General features: G+C 45.7%; 1 protein-coding gene across 2 annotated transcripts in view; it reads right to left on the minus strand.

Annotated features, from left to right (window-relative positions):
* LOC142397001 (myosin light chain kinase, smooth muscle-like) overlaps positions 1 to 8,561 on the minus strand; it is a 124,058-nt gene extending 115,497 nt beyond the window's left edge. For both annotated transcript variants that reach the window (XM_075480390.1, XM_075480389.1), the window contains exons 1-2: positions 8,545 to 8,561; positions 7,869 to 8,028 (exon numbers count right to left, since the gene is read on the minus strand). In XM_075480390.1, the coding sequence (XP_075336505.1) occupies positions 7,869 to 8,024 (156 nt within the window). In that variant the 5' untranslated portion in view covers positions 8,025 to 8,028; positions 8,545 to 8,561. The remainder of the gene's footprint in view (positions 1 to 7,868; positions 8,029 to 8,544) is intronic.
* Between the last annotated feature and the right edge of the window lie 14,017 nt (positions 8,562 to 22,578).

A 22,578-nucleotide genomic window follows, 5' to 3' on the forward strand; every position in this document is an offset into this window, starting at 1 on the left:
TGTGTTCAGCTCATTTGCTCTGTCCAGACTTCCATCCATCCGATCCTCCCTCTGCTTGAGGCCTGTGATCTTCTTCATTCCTGACCACACATCTCTGATATTGTTCCTCTGCAGTTTACTCTCAAGTTTCTTTCTATACACCTCCTTGCTCTCTCTGATCTTGACTTTGAGTTGCTTCTGTATACTCCTCAGTAACTCCCTGTCTCGCTCCCTAAAGGCTCTTTTTTTCTTGTTCAATAGTTCCTTTAGCTCACTGGTGATCCAGGGTTTGTTATTAGGGAAGCATCTCACTGTTCTGGTGGGGATGGTGTTGTCCACACAGAAGTTTATATAGTCAGTCACACACTCAGTCATGGCATTAATGTCCTCTCCATGTGGCTTACAAAGAGAAATCCAATCGGTTGCATCAAAACAACCCTGTAAGGCTTCTTCGGCTTCCTGTGACCACTTTCTAACAGTCTTTTTTGTGACAGGTAGTCTCTGGACAAGGGGTTTATATGCTGAACAGAGAAAAACAAGGTTGTGATCTGATTTACCCAGGGAAGGTCTTGATTTGGAAATGTATGAATCCTTGACATTTGTGTAAAACAAATCCAATGTCTTGTTTTCTCTGGTAGAGCAGCTGACAAACTGTTGAAAAGTTGGCAGTGTAGCAGAGAGTGAGGCATGATTAAAATCACCAGATATTGCCACAAAAGAATTGGGGTGTTGAGTCTGTATCTTAGCAACAACGGAACTGATGACATCACATGCAGTGTCGGCAACAGCTGAGGGTGGAATGTAAACAGCCACCAAAACAACACTGGTGAACTCTGTTGGCAAATAATATGGACGAAAACTTACTGCCAATAGTTCAATGTCAGGACTGCAGAGACGACTCTTCACAGTAACATGTCCTGGGTGACACCATCTGTTGTTGACAAGCACTGCCAATCCACCCCCTTTCCTTTTCCTGCCACTCTTTAAATCTCGATCTGCTCGTACAGTCAGGAAGCCCGGCAGAGAGACGCTGGAGACGGGTATATGATCCTGCAGCCATGTCTCAGTAAAACACATAATGCTACATTCCTGATATTCTTGCTGAGTCTTTGTCAAGGCTAGAAGTTCATCCAACTTGTTAGCTAACGATCTTACATTGCCCATGATGATGGATAGCAGAGATGGTTTGAACTTCTTCTTTCTCTCTCTCCTCTTTGCTCCTGCTCTGCATCCACGACGCCTCCTTTTCAATTCCAGTGGGATTTCTGGCTTCAGTTGTCGAATTATTTCTGCTTTTCCAATGTTAATCAGCTGCTCCCTGTTGTAAACCACCTTGTTGCTATGGTTATGCATCATAACAAAAGAGCAAAATATACAAAAGTATTGGGAAAAATCAATCCAGCTGCACAGCATCCAAGGCAGGAAGGAACAGTTGTCCAAAAAATGCAATTTCTTCCAAGAAAAAACAGGAATGAAATTTAGAAAAAAGAAAAAATTCTCAATGTGAGGTACAGAGCTACTCCAACGTGCTGCCACCCTCAGCGGCGCATTCTAGAACATATTCCCACTTTTGTGTAATTTTGTGTCTCTTTGTTGCTATTTCGTTAGTTTTTGTTCCCAGAACTATCTCCAGCAGATGAACAGGATCTGAAAGTGATGTCCTTAAGAAAGAGGAAAACATCCAGCAAAGACCTGACACAGGAGCTGAGAGATGCATCTGGACCTTCAGCTGATCCATCTGCTGTTGGCCCAAGCCTCATCAGAAATGGGCTCCATGGAAGGGTGGCTGTCAAGAAGCCTGATCAGAAATGGGCTCCATGGAAGGGTGGCTGTCAAGAAGCCTGATCAGAAATGGGCTCCATGGAAGGGTGGCTGTCAAGAAGCCGTTCTTAAGGAAGGGAAACAGGGAGAAAAGGCTGAGCTGGGCCAAAGGACACAAGAAGTGGAGTGAAAATCAGTGGCAGCAGGTCTGATGGAGGGATGAATCCTCCCCAGAGCCCGGAGCTCAACATTACTGAAGCAGTGTGGGATCATGTTGGCTGGCTCCAGAGTTCTGATTTATTCTGTTAAAAGCTGTTTTTCATGAGCCCACAACAACACATTTATAGCTGCAGGTCCCCCCAGAAGGACAAACCAAGTGCTGTCCTGGTTTAAACTAACAGCAGGTTTCATGGCTGCAGTCTGAAAGTCCACCACCAGGTGTCTCCCTGTCCCCGTTCAGCAGGAAACTGACTTTAAGTCTTCTTCTTCTTCTCCCATCAGCTCCAGTTTCTGCACAAACTGTCAGAAATCTGACACCAGCTTCACAGAACCAGTAAGGTCCAGAACCAGTAAAGTCCAGAACCAGATCCGCAGGGCTCTGATCCCTGTATGTAGACCAGGACCCAGAGCTCCCCGGTCACACAGCACACCAGTGTGCAGCATGTGGCGGGCAGATGTGGCGACTGTTTGATGACTCCATCTCCCAGGAGGCCTTGCAGCGCCATCCATCATGTTTGTGGACCGAAGGTGCATTTAGGCGCTGTGGGATTATACATGCTCTCAGCAGTGAGCCTGCTCTGAAGCAGACATGAAAACAGACCAGGGAAATGTTGGGTTTGAACTGGGAGCGTTGGACTGGTCCACATCAGGAGGAGGCAGGTCACAAGACCGATGAAATGCTGATTTGTGTCTGTTAAAGCACCGAATTCGTGGGAACAAAATTGTAAACAGCCGGTATTTAGTCAGGTTTTCAACACGTTGGGGATCTAAACGACTACTTTCTCACCTGAAAATGTTTCAAATGTTGCTAAAGTTTACAGAGTTTAGAGCTTAAGAGAAATCAGCTTCAGGCCGGCTGATTTCGGCTCGGGCAGGAGCAAAATGCATTGTGGGTAAACGCTCTGCATACTGTGTGATCGATGAGTATGTAGTATGTAGTATGGAAGTATGTAGTATGGAAGTATGTAGTATGCAGTATGCAGTATGCAGTTTGCGGTATGTAGTATGTAGTATGCAGTATGTAGTATGCAGTATGCGGTATGTAGTATGCAGTATGTAGTATGCAGTATGTAGTATGCAGTATGCGGTATGTAGTATGTAGTATGCAGTATGTAGTATGTAGTATGCAGTATGCAGTATGTAGTATGTAGTATGCGGTATGTAGTATGCAGTATGTAGTATGCAGTATGCGGTATGTAGTATGCGGTATGTAGTATGCAGTATGTAGTATGTAGTATGCGGTATGTAGTATGCAGTATGAAAGTATGTAGTATGTATTATACAGTATTAATTATGCAGTATGTAGTATGCAGTATGCAGTATGTAGTATGTAGTATGCAGTATGTAGTATGCAGTATGCAGTATGTAGTATGCAGTATGCAGTATGCAGTATGTAGTATGCAGTATGTAGTATGCAGTATGCAGTATGTAGTATGCACTATGTAGTATGCAGTATGTAGTATGCAGTATGCAGTATGTAGTATGGAAGTATGCAGTATGTAGTATGTAGTATGCAGTATGTAGTATGTAGTATGCAGTATGCAGTATGAAAGTATGTAGTTTGTAGTATGCAGTATGTAGTATGTAGTATGTAGTATGCAGTATGTAGTATGCAGTATGAAAGTATGCACTATGTAGTATGCAGTATGTAGTATGCAGTATGCAGTATGTAGTATGTAGTATGCAGTTTGCAGTATGTACTATGCAGTATGCAGTATGTAGTATGTATTATGCAGTATGCAGTATGTAGTATGTAGTATGTAAGTATGTAGTATGTAGTATGCAGTATGTAGTATGCAGTATGCAGTATGTAGTATGCACTATGTAGTATGTAGTATGTAGTATGCAGTATGTAGTATGCAGTATGCAGTATGTAGTATGTAAGTATGTAGTATGTAGTATGTAGTATGCAGTATGTAGTATGCAGTATGCAGTATGTAGTATGCACTATGTAGTAAGTAGTATGTAGTATGCAGTATGTAGTATGCACTATGTAGTAAGTAGTATGCAGTATGCAGTATGCAGTATGTAGTATGCACTATGTAGTAAGTAGTATGTAGTATGCAGTATGTAGTATGCACTATGTAGTAAGTAGTATGTAGTATGCAGTATGCAGTATGTAGTATGCAGTATGTAGTATGCACTATGTAGTAAGTAGTAAGTAGTATGCAGTATGCAGTATGTAGTATGCAGTATGTAGTATGCACTATGTAGTAAGTAGTATGTAGTATGCAGTATGCAGTATGTAGTATGCACTATGTAGTAAGTAGTATGTAGTATGCAGTATGCGGTATGTAGTATGCAGTATGTAGTATGCAGTATGTAGTATGCAGTATGCGGTATGCAGTATGTAGTATGCAGTATGTAGTATGCAAGTATGTAGTATGTAGTATGCAGTATGCAGTATGTAGTATGCAGTATGCAAGTATGTAGTATGCAGTATGCAAGTATGCAGTATGTAGTATGCAGTATGCAAGTATGTAGTATGTAGTATGCAGTATGCAGTATGTAGTATGACAGTATGTAGTATGCAGTATGAAAGTATGTAGTATGTAGTATGTAGTATGCAGTATGTAGTATGCAGTATGTAGTATGTAGTATGCAGTATGCAGTATGTAGTATGTAGTATGCGGTATGTAGTATGCAGTATGTAGTATGCAGTATGCGGTATGTAGTATGCGGTATGTAGTATGCAGTATGTAGTATGTAGTATGCGGTATGTAGTATGCAGTATGAAAGTATGTAGTATGTATTATACAGTATTAATTATGCAGTATGTAGTATGCAGTATGCAGTATGTAGTATGTAGTATGCAGTATGTAGTATGCAGTATGCAGTATGTAGTATGCAGTATGCAGTATGCAGTATGTAGTATGCAGTATGCAGTATGCAGTATGCAGTATGTAGTATGCAGTATGTAGTATGCACTATGTAGTATGCAGTATGTAGTATGCAGTATGCAGTATGTAGTATGGAAGTATGCAGTATGTAGTATGCAGTATGTAGTATGTAGTATGCAGTATGCAGTATGAAAGTATGTAGTATGTAGTATGCGGTATGTAGTATGCAGTATGCAGTATGTAGTATGGAAGTATGCAGTATGTAGTATGTAGTATGCAGTATGTAGTATGTAGTATGCAGTATGCAGTATGCAAGTATGTAGTATGTAGTATGCGGTATGTAGTATGCAGTATGAAAGTATGTAGTATGTATTATACAGTATTAATTATGCAGTATGTAGTATGCAGTATGCAGTATGTAGTATGTAGTATGCAGTATGTAGTATGCAGTATGCAGTATGTAGTATGCAGTATGCAGTATGCAGTATGCAGTATGTAGTATGCAGTATGTAGTATGCAGTATGCAGTATGTAGTATGCAGTATGTAGTATGCACTATGTAGTATGCAGTATGTAGTATGCAGTATGCAGTATGTAGTATGGAAGTATGCAGTATGTAGTATGTAGTATGCAGTATGTAGTATGTAGTATGCAGTATGCAGTATGAAAGTATGTAGTTTGTAGTATGCAGTATGTAGTATGTAGTATGTAGTATGTAGTATGCAGTATGTAGTATGCAGTATGAAAGTATGCACTATGTAGTATGCAGTATGTAGTATGCAGTATGCAGTATGTAGTATGGAAGTATGCAGTATGTAGTATGTAGTATGCAGTTTGCAGTATGTACTATGCAGTATGCAGTATGTAGTATGTATTATGCAGTATGCAGTATGTAGTATGTAGTATGTAAGTATGTAGTATGTAGTATGCAGTATGTAGTATGCAGTATGCAGTATGTAGTATGCACTATGTAGTATGTAGTATGTAGTATGCAGTATGTAGTATGCAGTATGCAGTATGTAGTATGTAAGTATGTAGTATGCAGTATGTAGTATGCAGTATGCAGTATGTAGTATGCACTATGTAGTAAGTAGTATGTAGTATGCAGTATGTAGTATGCACTATGTAGTAAGTAGTATGCAGTATGCAGTATGTAGTATGCACTATGTAGTAAGTAATATGTAGTATGCAGTATGTAGTATGCACTATGTAGTAAGTAGTATGTAGTATGCAGTATGCAGTATGTAGTATGCAGTATGTAGTATGCACTATGTAGTAAGTAGTAAGTAGTATGCAGTATGCAGTATGTAGTATGCAGTATGTAGTATGCACTATGTAGTAAGTAGTATGTAGTATGCAGTATGCAGTATGTAGTATGCACTATGTAGTAAGTAGTATGTAGTATGCAGTATGCGGTATGTAGTATGCAGTATGTAGTATGCAGTATGTAGTATGCAGTATGCGGTATGCAGTATGCAAGTATGTAGTATGTAGTATGCAGTATGCAGTATGTAGTATGCAGTATGCAAGTATGTAGTATGCAGTATGCAAGTATGCAGTATGTAGTATGCAGTATGCAAGTATGTAGTATGTAGTATGCAGTATGCAGTATGTAGTATGACAGTATGTAGTATGCAGTATGAAAGTATGTAGTATGTAGTATGTAGTATGCAGTATGTAGTATGCAGTATGTAGTATGCAGTATGCAGTATGTAGTATGTAGTATGCAGTATGAAAGTATGTAGTATGTAGTATGTAGTATGCAGTATGTAGTATGCAGTATGTAGTATGCAGTATGCAAGTATGTAGTATGTAGTATGAAAGTATGTAATATGTAGTATGCAGTATGTAGTATGCAGTATGCAGTATGTAGTATGTAGTATGCAGTATGCAGTATGTAGTATGCAGTATGACAGTATGTAGTATGTAGTATGCAGTATGCAGTATGTAGTATGTAGTATGCAGTATGTAGTATGCAGTATGTAGTATGCAGTATGAAAGTATGTAGTATGTAGTATGTAGTATGCAGTATGTAGTATGCAGTATGTAGTATGCAGTATGCAGTATGTAGTATGTAGTATGTAGTATGCAGTATGAAAGTATGTAGTATGTAGTATGTAGTATGCAGTATGTAGTATGCAGTATGTAGTATGCAGTATGCAAGTATGTAGTATGTAGTATGAAAGTATGTAATATGTAGTATGCAGTATGTAGTATGCAGTATGCAGTATGTAGTATGTAGTATGCAGTATGCAGTATGTAGTATGCAGTATGACAGTATGTAGTATGTAGTATGCAGTATGCAGTATGTAGTATGTAGTATGCAGTATGCAGTATGTAGTATGCAGTATGCAGTATGTAGTATAGAAGTATGCACTATGTAGTATGCAGTATGTAGTATGTAGTATGCAGTATGTAGTATGCAGTATGCAGTATGTAGTATGCAGTATGCAGTATGCAGTATTAAGTATGCAGTATGTAGTATGTAGTTTGCAGTATGCAGTATGGAAGTATGCAGTATGTAGTATGTAGTATGCAAGTATGTAGTATGTAGAATGTAGTATGCAGTATGTAGTATGCAGTATGCAGTATGTAGTATGCAGTATGGAAGTATGCAGTATGTAGTATGTAGTATGCAGTATGCAGTATGCAGTATGGAAGTATGCAGTATGTAGTATGTAGTATGTAGTATGTAGTATGCAGTATGCAGTATGCAGTATGTAGTATGCAGTATGCAGTATGGAAGTATGCAGTATGTAGTATGCAGTATGTAGTATGCAGTATGCAGTATGCAGTATGGAAGTATGCAGTATGTAGTATGCAGTATGTAGTATGCAGTATGCAGTATGCAGTATGGAAGTATGCAGTATTTAGTATGCTGGCATTTAACAGGTTGTGTGACGGTAATAACTGTCGTGTGAAACATTATTTTTGGAGTTGCTTGTGGAATCGTTTCAGCCCCAGTTCAGACTGAACTCATTTGTGGCTCCACCACGGTGATCCCTGGTACTGACCCATCAGAGGGTCACCCCGGTGAGACGAAGCTCTCTGTGGGTAACAGGTGTCTCACCTTCCCCTCCAGGCGGGCGTCTCCGCCCAGGCTGACACGGACATTCCGGGGAGGCAGGATGAAGGCTGGAGGCTCGCTGCCATGGGAACCGCATCCTGCTGATGAAGCCGTCACCTTGCAGACGGAGGGGGGGGCCGACAGTCGAACGTCACTCATCGTGCTGAGAGAGAGAGAGAAATATGGGAAAAACATCATCAGAGCCATGAAGAATGCAGATCAGCTGATCAGTAAACACAGCAACATGTGATCAGCTGCTTCCTTCAGCCTCAGTTCAGCTCATCAGCTAAAGCAACAGACTGAGCTCCTGCTGCCTCCTGATGTCTGACTGACGGAGAACACCACCTCCCCCTGATGTCTGAGGTGGTGTTCTCCGTCAGCGTTAACGCTGCTGAATATCTGCAGGATATTTGTCTGCCTGTGAACTGGAGCGGCAGCTGAGTCACAGTTTGAAAGGTGTTGGTAATCTGGATGTTTTTTGAACAAACAGCAGCTGTTCCCTCTGCTGCCGCCCTAAAAGGATTTAAAGCCTTTAACACTCACTAAATCCAGCGGACCCTGTGCTTAAAACAGCATTTTTATCTGAGAGTCCACCTCTGCTTCCTTTAAGAGTTCCTTTCTGGCTTCAAAACTCAGATGCCTCCACACACAGCTCAGCCGTATAACAGCAAACGTCCACCTGAAAAAACACCATCAGCTGCTTTCTTTAGTCCCTGCTGAGGACCCTCCAGTACCGAGTCCGAGACTCCAACCTCTGGCATTTCTGCCGTCTGGTACCAACGGTTCTGAACACACAAAGCAAACACACCGAGATACTCAGGGTTAGAGTCAGAGATCAGTGCTAGAGTCAGAGATCAGGGTTTGAGTGAGAGATCAGAGTCAGAGATCAGTGTTAGAGTCAGAGATCAGAGTCAGAGATCAGGTTCAGAGTCAGAGATCAGTGCTAGAGTCAGAGATCAGGGTTAGAGTCAGAGATCAGAGTCAGAGATCAGGGTTTGAGTCAGAGATCAGTGATAGAGTCAGAGATCAGGGTTTGAGTCGGAGATCAGTGATAGAGTCAGAGATCAGGGTTAGAGTCAGAGATCAGGGTCAGAGATCAGGGTTAGAGTCAGAGATCAGGGTTTGAGTCAGAGATCAGGGTCAGAGATCAGGGTTAGAGTCAGAGATCAGGGTCAGAGATCAGGGTTAGAGTCAGAGATCAGGGTTTGAGTCAGAGATCAGGGTCAGAGATCAGGGTTAGAGTCAGAGATCAGTTTTAGAGTCAGAGATCAGTTTTAGAGTCAGAGATCAGAGTCAGAGATCAGGTTCAGAGTCAGAGATCAGTGTTAGAGTCAGAGATCAGAGTCAGAGATCAGAGTCAGAGATCAGTGTTAGAGTCAGAGATCAGAGTCAGAGATCAGAGTCAGAGATCAGTGTTAGAGTCAGAGATCAGGGTCAGAGTGGTGTAAAAAGAGAGTGGCGACACTCCCATAGACTTCTATAGAAAGAAAGGAATGCGGAAGTCACGTGGGTCACGGAGACGCCACAGTTCCAAACAAGAGACGCAGCTCCGTTAACCTCAATTGCTCGTCAAGAACAATTACTGGTAAGTTAATAAAATAACAGCATTTTAAACGTTTTTTACATTTTTAAGCATTATCTATCAGAAGTATACTCTTAGACATCGTTATTTTTACATTTGGTTAGCATGAAATGTCGATGTTGATGTTAAAAATGGAATGGATTTAGCTTAAAGCTTGGTAACGGAGGCTAACGTGAGGTAATTAACGTGATCATTTCACTAAAGTCCGTTAACTTTTTATTGTCAGGTGACATTGTGTAAAGTTGTTTTGATTGTTAGGTTTTAAAACATTACCAAAATACTATATAGGCCTATAGTAATAATACATTTAATACATTTTTGGTATTTCTGACGTATTTTCTCCGGTAAATTGATTAAATTACAACATTTTTGGCATAGTGAGGCATTAGCTGACTGGTCTTTAATTAAGTAAGTTTTTTTCAGCATGACTTTGCAGCTGTGATAATGAATTTATCAATTTCTTTGTTGTTGTTGTCAGGGAGGTCAGCAGATGTGGTGCTCGCTGCTGTCATGGATCAACCCTCATTAGGACTTCAGAACTTTTCTACAATGTCCAAACCCTTGAATTTGATCAAATACAGTTCATTGTTGCAGATTAATCTACCCAACAGTATAAATAGCAGTAAAATAACTTCTTTATGAAGGCTTGTTTTACATTTTCCATGATGACATTTTATAATAAAATGTTTGGTTTAAATCTGTTTTGTTTATTTTTTTTCACAACTGACACATTTATTTTGTCGTTAATATGGTTTTAACCAGAAAAAAAGTTAAATTCATATTTTAATCCATCCATTATAGCCGCTGAATCCGTCGATCGGGTCGCGGGGGTGGGGGGGCTCATTGTCCATCCGACACCAGAGAGAACAGACAGACTGAATGACATCTTCTACAGATGGAGTGTTTGGGACAACAGGAGTAGATCCTGCAACAGACAGTAACATCAGGCTCTGTTGAAGGATGTAGATCTGAAGGTAAGCTGGACCACTGGCATGATTAGCTGCCCCCTGCTAGCATGCAGGGGTACCCTCTACGATTTAAAATGGTGATAAATGTGTCTCTGCGCTCCAAAAAAGAAAAACGTTGATAAAATACATCGTCGGTGAAGTGATCAATGCACATTATGGGTCAATATTTACCGAAAATTGCGTCGTAAATGTTAAAGTTATCGTTTTTGTGCTCCGTCCCGCTAAAACCCGTTCAAACTGACTGACAGCGCTGTGATGTTTGGAACTCCGGAGGCTAACATGAACCACGTGACAGCCCTAGCGGCGACTTCAAAGCGTGTCGCAACTCTGTATTATTCTATAGCTCTGATCAGGGTTAGAGTCAGAGATCAGTGTTAGAGTCAGAGATCAGACTCAGAGATCAGGGTTAGAGTCAGAGATCAGTGTTAGAGTCAAAGATCAGACTCAGAGATCAGGTTCAGAGTCAGAGATCAGGGTTAGAGTCAGAGATCAGAGTCAGAGATCAGGGTTAGAGTCAGAGAACAGTGTTAGAGTCAGAGATCAGACTCAGAGATCAGGTTCAGAGTCAGAGATCAGGGTTAGAGTCAGAGATCAGAGTCAGAGATCAGGGTCAGAGTCAGAGATCAGGGTCAGAGTTCAGGGTCAGAGTCAGAGATCAGGGTTAGAGATCAGGGTCAGAGTCAGAGATCAGTGTTAGAGTCAGACATCAGGGTTAGAGATCAGGGTCAGAGTCAGAGATAAGGGTCAGAGTCAGAGATCAGTGTTAGAGTCAGAGATCAAGGTCAGGGTCAGTGTCAGAGATCAGAGTCAGAGATCAGTTTTAGAGTCAGATATCAGGGTTAGAGATAAGGGTCAGAGTCAGAGATCAGGGTTAGAGATCAGGGTCAGAGTCAGAGATCAGTGTTAGAGTCAGAGATCAAGGTCAGGGTCAGTGTCAGAGATCAGAGTCAGAGATCAGTGTTAGAGTCAAAGATCAGGGTTAGAGTCAGATATCAGTGTTAGAGTCAAAGATCAGGGTTAGAGTCAGATATCAGGGTTAGAGTCAGAGATCAGGGTCAGAGATCAGGGTCAGAGTCAGAGATCAGGGTCAGATATCAGAGTCAGAGATCAGTGTTAGAGTCAGAGATCAGGTTCAGAGTCAGAGATCAGGGTTAAAGTCAGAGATCAGTTTTAGAGTCAGAGATCAGAGTCAGAGATCAGGTTCAGAGTCAGAGATCAGTTTTAGAGTCAGAGATCAGTTTTAGAGTCAGAGATCAGAGTCAGAGATCAGGTTCAGAGTCAGAGATCAGTGTTAGAGTCAGAGATCAGAGTCAGAGATCAGGTTCAGAGTCAGAGATCAGGGTTAGAGTCAGAGATCAGTGTTAGAATCAGAGATCAGAGTCAGAGATCAGTTTTAGAGTCAGAGATCAGAGTCAGAGATCAGTGTTAGAGTCAGAGACCAGGGTTAGAGTCAGAGATCAGTGTTAGTCAGAGATCAGACTCAGAGATCAGGTTCAGAGTCAGAGATCAGGGTTAGAGTCAGAGATCAGAGTCAGAGATCAGGGTCAGAGTCAGAGATCAGGGTCAGAGTTCAGGGTCAGAGTCAGAGATCAGGGTTAGAGATCAGGGTTAGAGTCAGAGATCAGTGTTAGAGTCAGACATCAGGGTTAGAGATCAGGGTCAGAGTCAGAGATCAGGGTTAGAGTCAAAGATCAGGGTTAGAGTCAGATATCAGTGTTAGAGTCAAAGATCAGGGTTAGAGTCAGATATCAGGGTTAGAGTCAGAGATCAGAGTCAGAGATCAGGGTCAGAGTCAGAGATCAGGGTCAGAGTTCAGGGTCAGAGTCAGAGATCAGGGTTAGAGATCAGGGTCAGAGTCAGAGATCAGTGTTAGAGTCAGACATCAGGGTTAGAGATCAGGGTCAGAGTCAGAGATAAGGGTCAGAGTCAGAGATCAGTGTTAGAGTCAGAGATCAAGGTCAGGGTCAGTGTCAGAGATCAGAGTCAGAGATCAGTTTTAGAGTCAGAGATCAGGGTTAGAGATCAGGGTCAGAGTCAGAGATCAGTGTTAGAGTCAGAGATCAGTGTCAGAGATCAGAGTCAGAGATCAGTGTTAGAGTCAAAGATCAGGGTTAGAGTCAGATATCAGTGTTAGAGTCAAAGATCAGGGTTAGAGTCAGATATCAGGGTTAGAGTCAGAGATCAGGGTCAGAGATCAGGGTTAGAGTCAGATATCAGGGTTAGAGTCAGATATCAGAGTCAGAGATCAGGGTTAGAGTCAGATATCAGAGTCAGAGATCAGGGTCAGAGTCAGAGATCAGGGTTTGAGTCAGAGATCAGGGTTAGAGTCAGATATCAGGGTTAGAGATCAGGGTCAGAGTCAGAGATCAGGGTTAGAGATCAGGGTCAGAGTCAGAGATCAGGGTTAGAGTCAGAGATCAGAGTTAGAGTAAGAGATCAAGGTCAGAGATCAGGGTTAGAGTCAGAGATCAGGGTCAGAGTCAGAGATCAGGGTTACAGTCAGAGATCAGGGTTACAGTCAGAGATCAGGGTTACAGTCAGAGATCAGCGTTAGAGACAAGCAAAACGCTCTGATATAGAACCAAAACTGGATTCAAGAACACCAAGAACTCGTAGAGGAGGTCAGTGAGTGTATGAGCCGGAGTCAAACAGGAAGAACTGTCAGAACTCCACACCGAAGGTTAGAGACATACTTCCCAGCTCAGGTATGTCAGCCATGTCAACCTGCTGCTGGGACCATGTGAGCCGACAGCAAACAGCAGAGCCAACAGCAAACAGCAGAGCTGACAGCAAACAGCAGAGCTGACAGCTAACAGCAGAGCTGACAGCAGATCAATAAGACTCTGAGCAGCAGATAACCCGGCGGCTGCTGGAATGTCTGCTGTGAGTCAGTGTGAGCTGACCCTGAACCCACCGGGAGCCACCATCTGTGCTGGTCATTAACAGAGTTCATTATCAGGAGGGAAGCGCTTTCCTGAAGGTTCTCACACTGAGCCTCAGACTGCATGCTTTAAACGCTGTTCATGATAAACTCTGCCAACCTGTCCTGTTACAGCCACAGACACTGGGAACACTTGGTGTGCACGCTCACATGCACACTCAGTAACCCACTCACTAACCCGCATGACATCCCATATCAGCAGCATCATTTCTGAACATCTTCTTACCCCCTGCTGCGTCCTGTGAGCAGAGTTCCAGCCTCGTTTTGGTGTTGATGAAGGTAGGCCGGCTAGTTGGCTGGGGTTTAAAAAATAAAGCGTCTTGCTTCTCAGAACAATATGCGTTCAACAGAGTAATACATTTGCATCACAAAATGGTTCTCCAGGAAAAAGTCAGACCTCACAATCTCTTGGCCCTATTTTCTCTCCCTTCGTATCACTGCCTGCTGTGCAGACCGAAGTGCAGAGCGAGCAGTCCCCTGTTTCCGAGCAGTAAACAGCGTAACAGGCGCGGCTGTCGGCAGCAGGCAGTGATACGAAGAGAAAGAAAATAGGGCCAAGAGATTGTGAGGTCTGACTTTTTCCTGGAGAACCATTTTGTGATGCAAATGTATTACTCTGTTGAACACATATTGTTCTGAGAAGCAAAACGCTTTATTTTTTAAACCCCAGCCAACTAGCCGGACTACCTTCATCAACACCAAAACGAGGCTGGAACTCTGCTCACAGGACGCAGCAGGGGGTAAGAAGATGTTCAGAAATGATGCTGCTGATATGGGATGTTACACAGCTTCATGTCAGAAGAGGCGAACTGTCCCTTTAAGTTCACTTAATTACCAGCTGCTGGAGGGGTTCACTTAGTTTATAATGACAGTGTACTATGTTTTGAACTGAAAATACTTTATTTATCCCTTGTTATTTACCAAATTAAAAGATTAACCAATGTACAAAATAAAATGAAATATAAGAATAAAAATAAGTGAAATGAAATGTCAGGTGAGCAGGATTCTTGGATTCTTGTCCATGCAGTGAGGAGTTCTACAGTGTGATGGCCCCCGGCAGGAATGAGTTCCCGTGGCGCTCTGAGGGGCAGCGTGATGTCATCAGTCTGTCACTGAAGGAGCTTCTGTGGCTGGTCAGCACATCATGGAGAGAATCTGAGGATCTGAGGATCTGATTCTGCACCACATCCTTCTCTCTGACCGTCAGAGTCCATCTCCCACAAAGCTTTCAGATGAGCTCATTGGGTCTGTTGGCGTCCCTCACCCTCAGTCTGCTCATGTTGGAGCGGGTGGACTTCCTTTCTAACACGACTGCGTTGTGTCCTAACCTTAACCCTTCTTATCTAAATCAGCTGAAATCTCTGGTTTAATGTGGGAAACAGGTCAATAAAGCTGGGAAAACAAGATGAGAACAGACCTTATCAAACACCACAGACCGGCCCAGGAGCTCAGAGACACATCAGGTACATTTAAGGTGCTTTTCATGCTCGGAAGGCTTCCCAGCATGCTCCAGGGTTCATCTGCCGGCTTCAATCGCAGCAGATTCCTTCATGTCAGCCGAGCGTTTCACAAACATCCTTCAGAGCTAAACACTGGCGGCTGAGCTTCTGTTCCCCACATTCACCCGCTGACACTCTTCTTCTTCTGTTCCCCACATTCACCCGCTGACACTCTTCTTCTTCTGTTCCCCACATTCACCCGCTGACACTCTTCTTCTTCTTCTGTTCCCCACATTCACCCGCTGACACTCTTCTTCTTCTTCTGTTCCCCACATTCACCCGCTGACACTCTTCTTCTTCTTCTGTTCCCCACATTCACCCGCTGACACTCTTCTTCTTCTGTTCCCCACATTCACCCGCTGACACTCTTCTTCTTCTGTTCCCCACATTCACCCGCTGACACTCTTCTTCTTCTTCTGTTCCCCACATTCACCCGCTGACACTCTTCTTCTTCTTCTGTTCCCCACATTCACCCGCTGACACTCTTCTTCTTCTTCTGTTCCCCACATTCACCCGCTGACACTCTTCTTCTTCTGTTCCCCACATTCACCCGCTGACACTCTTCTTCTTCTTCTGTTCCCCACATTCACCCGCTGACACTCTTCTTCTTCTGTTCCCCACATTCACCCGCTGACACTCTTCTTCTTCTTCTGTTCCCCACATTCACCCGCTGACACTCTTCTTCTTCTTCTGTTCCCCACATTCACCCGCTGACACTCTTCTTCTTCTTCTGTTCCCCACATTCACCCGCTGACACTCTTCTTCTTCTGTTCCCCACATTCACCCGCTGACACTCTTCTTCTGTTCCCCACATTCACCCGCTGACACTCTTCTTCTTCTTCTGTTCACCACATTCACCCGCTGACACTCTTCTTCTTCTGTTCCCCACATTCAACCGCTGACACTCTTCTTCTTCTTCTGTTCCCCACATTCACCCGCTGACACTCTTCTTCTTCTTCTGTTCCCCACATTCACCCGCTGACACTCTTCTTCTTCTGTTCCCCACATTCACCCGCTGACACTCTTCTTCTTCTGTTCCCCACATTCACTCGCTGACACTCTTCTTCTTCTGTTCCCCACATTCACCCGCTGACACTCTTCTTCTGTTCCCCACATTCACCCGCTGACACTCTTCTTCTTCTTCTGTTCACCACATTCACCCGCTGACACTCTTCTTCTTCTTCTGTTCCCCACATTCAACCGCTGACACTCTTCTTCTTCTTCTGTTCCCCACATTCACCCGCTGACACTCTTCTTCTTCTTCTGTTCCCCACATTCACCCGCTGACACTCTTCTTCTTCTTCTGTTCCCCACATTCACCCGCTGACACTCTTCTTCTTCTGTTCCCCACATTCACCCGCTGACACTCTTCTTCTTCTGTTCCCCACATTCACCCGCTGACACTCTTCTTCTTCTTCTGTTCCCCACATTCACCCGCTGACACTCTTCTTCTTCTTCTGTTCCCCACATTCACCCGCTGACACTCTTCTTCTTCTGTTCCCCACATTCACCCGCTGACACTCTTCTTCTTCTTCTGTTCCCCACATTCACCCGCTGACACTCTTCTTCTTCTTCTGTTCCCCACATTCACCCGCTGACACTCTTCTTCTTCTGTTCCCCACATTCACCCGCTGACACTCTTCTTCTTCTTCTGTTCCCCACATTCACCCGCTGACACTCTTCTTCTTCTTCTGTTCCCCACATTCACCCGCTGACACTCTTCTTCTTCTGTTCCCCACATTCACCCGCTGACACTCTTCTTCTTCTGTTCCCCACATTCACCCGCTGACACTCTTCTTCTTCTGTTCCCCACATTCACCCGCTGACACTCTTCTTCTTCTGTTCCCCACATTCACCCGCTGACACTCTTCTTCTTCTTCTGTTCCCCACATTCACCCGCTGACACTCTTCTTCTTCTTCTGTTCCCCACATTCACCCGCTGACACTCTTCTTCTTCTGTTCCCCACATTCACCCGCTGACACTCTTCTTCTTCTTCTGTTCCCCACATTCACCCGCTGACACTCTTCTTCTTCTGTTCCCCACATTCACCCGCTGACACTCTTCTTCTTCTGTTCCCCACATTCACCCGCTGACACTCTTCTTCTTCTGTTCCCCACATTCACCCGCTGACACTCTTCTTCTTCTGTTCCCCACATTCACCCGCTGACACTCTTCTTCTTCTGTTCCCCACATTCACCCGCTGACACTCTTCTTCTTCTGTTCACCACATTCACCCGCTGACACTCTTCTTCTTCTGTTCCCCACATTCACCCGCTGACACTCTTCTTCTTCTGTTCCCCACATTCACCCGCTGACACTCTTCTTCTTCTTCTGTTCCCCACATTCACCCGCTGACACTCTTCTTCTTCTGTTCCCCACATTCACCCGCTGACACTCTTCTTCTTCTGTTCCCCACATTCACCCGCTGACACTCTTCTTCTTCTTCTGTTCCCCACATTCACCCGCTGACACTCTTCTTCTTCTTCTGTTCCCCACATTCACCCGCTGACACTCTTCTTCTTCTTCTGTTCCCCACATTCACCCGCTGACACTCTTCTTCTTCTGTTCCCCACATTCACCCGCTGACACTCTTCTTCTTCTGTTCCCCACATTCACCCGCTGACACTCTTCTTCTGTTCCCCACATTCACCCGCTGACACTCTTCTTCTTCTGTTCCCCACATTCACCCGCTGACACTCTTCTTCTTCTGTTCCCCACATTCACCCGCTGACACTCTTCTTCTTCTGTTCCCCACATTCACCCGCTGACACTCTTCTTCTTCTGTTCCCCACATTCACCCGCTGACACTCTTCTTCTGTTCCCCACATTCACCCGCTGACACTCTTCTTCTTCTGTTCCCCACATTCACCCGCTGACACTCTTCTTCTTCTGTTCCCCACATTCACCCGCTGACACTCTTCTTCTTCTGTTCCCCACATTCACCCGCTGACACTCTTCTTCTTCTGTTCCCCACATTCACCCGCTGACACTCTTCTTCTTCTGTTCCCCACATTCACCCGCTGACACTCTTCTTCTTCTGTTCCCCACATTCACCCGCTGACACTCTTCTTCTTCTGTTCCCCACATTCACCCGCTGACACTCTTCTTCTTCTGTTCCCCACATTCACCCGCTGACACTCTTCTTCTTCTTCTGTTCCCCACATTCACCCGCTGACACTCTTCTTCTTCTGTTTCCCACATTCACCCGCTGACACTCTTCTTCTTCTGTTCCCCACATTCACCCGCTGACACTCTTCTTCTTCTTCTGTTCCCCACATTCACCCGCTGACACTCTTCTTCTTCTGTTCACCACATTCACCCGCTGACACTCTTCTTCTTCTGTTCCCCACATTCACCCGCTGACACTCTTCTTCTTCTGTTCCCCACATTCACCCGCTGACACTCTTCTTCTTCTTCTGTTCCCCACATTCACCCGCTGACTCTCTTCTTCTTCTGTTCCCCACATTCACCCGCTGACACTCTTCTTCTTCTGTTCCCCACATTCACCCGCTGACACTCTTCTTCTTCTGTTCCCCACATTCACCCGCTGACACTCTTCTTCTTCTTCTGTTCCCCACATTCACCCGCTGACACTCTTCTTCTTCTGTTCCCCACATTCACCCGCTGACACTCTTCTTCTTCTTCTGTTCCCCACATTCAACCGCTGACACTCTTCTTCTTCTGTTCCCCACATTCACCCGCTGACACTCTTCTTCTTCTTCTGTTCCCCACATTCACCCGCTGACACTCTTCTTCTTCTGTTCCCCACATTCACCCGCTGACACTCTTCTTCTTCTGTTCCCCACATTCACCCGCTGACACTCTTCTTCTTCTGTTCCCCAAATTCACCCGCTGACACTCTTCTTCTTCTTCTGTTCCCCACATTCACCCGCTGACTCTCTTCTTCTTCTGTTCCCCACATTCACCCGCTGACACTCTTCTTCTTCTGTTCCCCACATTCACCCGCTGACACTCTTCTTCTTCTTCTGTTCCCCACATTCACCCGCTGACACTCTTCTTCTTCTGTTCCCCACATTCACCCGCTGACACTCTTCTTCTTCTTCTGTTCCCCACATTCACCCGCTGACTCTCTTCTTCTTCTGTTCCCCACATTCACCCGCTGACACTCTTCTTCTTCTGTTCCCCACATTCACCCGCTGACACTCTTCTTCTTCTTCTGTTCCCCACATTCACCCGCTGACACTCTTCTTCTTCTTCTGTTCCCCACATTCACCCGCTGACACTCTTCTTCTTCTGTTCCCCACATTCACCCGCTGACACTCTTCTTCTTCTGTTCCCCACATTCACCCGCTGACACTCTTCTTCTTCTGTTCCCCACATTCACCCGCTGACACTCTTCTTCTTCTGTTCCCCACATTCACCCGCTGACACTCTTCTTCTTCTTCTGTTCCCCACATTCACCCGCTGACACTCTTCTTCTTCTGTTCCCCACATTCACCCGCTGACACTCTTCTTCTTCTTCTGTTCCCCACATTCACCCGCTGACACTCTTCTTCTTCTGTTCCCCACATTCACCCGCTGAGACTCTTCTTCTTCTGTTCCCCACATTCACCCGCTGACACTCTTCTTCTTCCTCATGTTGGCACCAAGCAGCAGCTTTTACCCTCAGGACGCTGCTTCTGCCATCATTAACAAACCTTCTGCGGTCTGAAAGCTGTTCAGTTCGACTCCAAACTGAAGTTCCTGCTGATACAGGCGGCCCGAACACAACCACAGGGACACATTTACAGGACCTCCTGTATGAGTACTGAGCCGTCATTACATTACATTACGGTCATTTTGCAGACGCTTTTAACCAAAGCGACTTACAATAAGTGCGTTCAACATCGGTAGGCAAAAGAACTTCAGGTCACAAGAAATCATAAGTGCATTTCCTTCCAAAACCAAACAGCTGAGAGCAAAACTAGTGCTAGAGTAAGTGCGATAACCAACCAGCCTCTCACCAACTGCACACCAGTCACAGCGGGGTGGGGATGCAAACCCTGGTTCGGGTAGGGGGTAGAAATAAAAGAGGTAGAAAAAGCAGGAATGGGATGCAAACCCTGGTTCGGGTAGGGGGTAATGAAAATATAGAGGGTGCCAGTGGTGGAGGAAACAATAAGTGCGTAAGGAACTAGGACGGAGCAGGTGCTGTTCTAAGAGGGCGGATCAGGGTAGTGTTTCCTGAAGAGGTGGGTTTCAGCCTGCGGCGAAAGATGGGCAGCGACTCAGCTGTCCTGATATCAGTCGGGAGATCGTTCCACCATCGGGGGGCCAGAACAGAGAAAAGCCGTGACCGTGTCGATCGTGCGCAGGGACCCCTGAGTGACGGGGCAGCCAGGCGCCTGGTGGCCGCAGAGCGAAGTGGTCGGGCGGGGGTGTAGGGCTTGACCATAGCCTGGAGGTATGAAGGAGCTGCTCCTTCCACTGCCCTGTAGGCCAGCACCAGAGTCTGAAACTGGATGCGAGCAGCTACAGGGAGCCAGTGTAGAGAGCGGAGAAGGGGAGTGGTGTGGGAGAACTTGGGGAGGTTGAACACCAGACGAGCAGCAGCTTTCTGAACCAGCGCATGTGAGTTACTGACAGCAAAAACAGCAGAATGTTCCTTTAAAGGTTTAATCAGCTGGTTTACTGCTCTGCTCAGGGACCCCGGATCATCCAAACAAACCCGGTCTCTGTGATCCTGAGAGCGTTTCAGGTGCCGGTCTCTATGATCCTGAGAGCGTTTCAGGTGCCGGTCTCTATGATCCTGAGAGCGTTTCAGGTGCCGGTCTCTATGATCCTGTTTCAGGTGCCGGTCTCTGTGATCCTGAGAGCGTTTCAGGTGCCGGTCTCTATGATCCTGAGAGCGTTTCAGGTGCCGGTCTCTATGATCCTGAGAGCGTTTCAGGTGCCGGTCGCTATAATCCTGTTTCAGGTGCCGGTCTCTGTGATCCTGAGAGCGTTTCAGGTGCCGGTCTCTATGATCCTGAGAGCGTTTCAGGTGCCGGTCTCTGTGATCCTGTTTCAGGTGCCGGTCTCTGTGATCCTGAGAGCGTTTCAGGTGCCGGTCTCTGTGATCCTGAGAGCGTTTCAGGTGCCGGTCTCTGTGATCCTGTTTCAGGTGCCGGTCTCTCTGATCCTGAGAGCGTTTCAGGTGCCGGTCTCTGTGATCCTGTTTCAGGTGCCGGTCTCTGTGATCCTGAGAGCGTTTCAGGTGTCGGTCTCTATGATCCTGAGAGCGTTTCAGGTGCCGGTCTCTGTGATCCTGAGAGCGTTTCAGGTGCCGGTCTCTGTGATCCTGAGAGCGTTTCAGGTGCCGGTCTCTATGATCCTGAGAGCGTTTCAGGTGCCGGTCTCTATGATCCTGAGAGCGTTTCAGGTGCCGGTCTCTGTGATCCTGAGAGCGTTTCAGGTGCCGGTCTCTGTGATCCTGTTTCAGGTGCCGGTCTCTATGATCCTGAGAGCGTTTCAGGTGCCGGTCTCTATGATCCTGAGAGCGTTTCAGGTGCCGGTCTCTGATCCTGAGAGCCGTTTCAGGTGCCGGTCTCTGTGATCCTGAGAGCATTTCAGGTGCCGGTCTCTGTGATCCTATTTCAGGTGCCGGTCTCTGTGATCCTGTTTCAGGTGCCGGTCTCTGTGATCCTGAGAGCGTTTCAGGTGCCGGTCTCTGTGATCCTGAGAGCCGTTTCAGGTGCCGGTCTCTGTGATCCTGTTTCAGGTGCCGGTCTCTGTGATCCTGAGAGCCGTTTCAGGTGCCGGTCTCTATGATCCTGAGAGCATTTCAGGTGCCGGTCTCTATGATCCTGAGAGCGTTTCAGGTGCCGGTCTCTGTGATCCTGAGAGCGTTTCAGGTGCCGGTCTCTATGATCCTGAGAGCGTTTCAGGTGCCGGTCTCTGTGATCCTGTTTCAGGTGCCGGTCTCTATGATCCTGTTTCAGGTGCCGGTCTCTATGATCCTGTTTCAGGTGCCGGTCTCTCTGATCCTGAGAGCGTTTCAGGTGCTGGTCTCTGTGATCCTGTTTCAGGTGCCGGTCTCTATGATCCTGAGAGCGTTTCAGGTGCCGGTCTCTCTGATCCTGAGAGCGTTTCAGGTGCCGGTCTCTCTGATCCTGAGAGCGTTTCAGGTGCCGGTCTCTATGATCCTGAGAGCCGTTTCAGGTGCCAGTCTCTGTGATCCTGTTTCAGGTGCCGGTCTCTGTGATCCTGAGAGCGTTTCAGGTGCCGGTCTCTGTGATCCTGAGAGCGTTTCAGGTGCCGGTCTCTGTGATCCTGAGAGCGTTTCAGGTGCCGGTCTCTATGATCCTGAGAGCGTTTCAGGTGCCGGTCTCTATGATCCTGAGAGCGTTTCAGGTGCCGGTCTCTGTGATCCTGTTTCAGGTGCCTGTCTCTATGATCCTGAGAGCGTTTCAGGTGCCGGTCTCTGTGATCCTGTTTCAGGTGCCTGTCTCTATGATCCTGAGAGCATTTCAGGTGCCGGTCTATGATCCTGAGAGCCTTTCAGGTGCCGGTCTCTATGATCCTGAGAGCCGTTTCAGGTGCCGGTCTCTGTGATCCTGTTTCAGGTGCCTGTCTCTATGATCCTGAGAGCGTTTCAGGTGCTGGTCTCTCTGATCCTGAGAGCGTTTCAGGTGCCGGTCTCTGTGATCCTGAGAGCGTTTCAGGTGCCGGTCTATGATCCTGAGAGCCGTTTCAGGTGCCGGTCTCTGTGATCCTGAGAGCCGTTTCAGGTGCCGGTCTCTA

Source organism: Odontesthes bonariensis, chromosome 12 (assembly GCF_027942865.1).
Source record: "Odontesthes bonariensis isolate fOdoBon6 chromosome 12, fOdoBon6.hap1, whole genome shotgun sequence".
In the NCBI taxonomy this organism is placed as follows: domain Eukaryota; kingdom Metazoa; phylum Chordata; class Actinopteri; order Atheriniformes; family Atherinopsidae; genus Odontesthes; species Odontesthes bonariensis.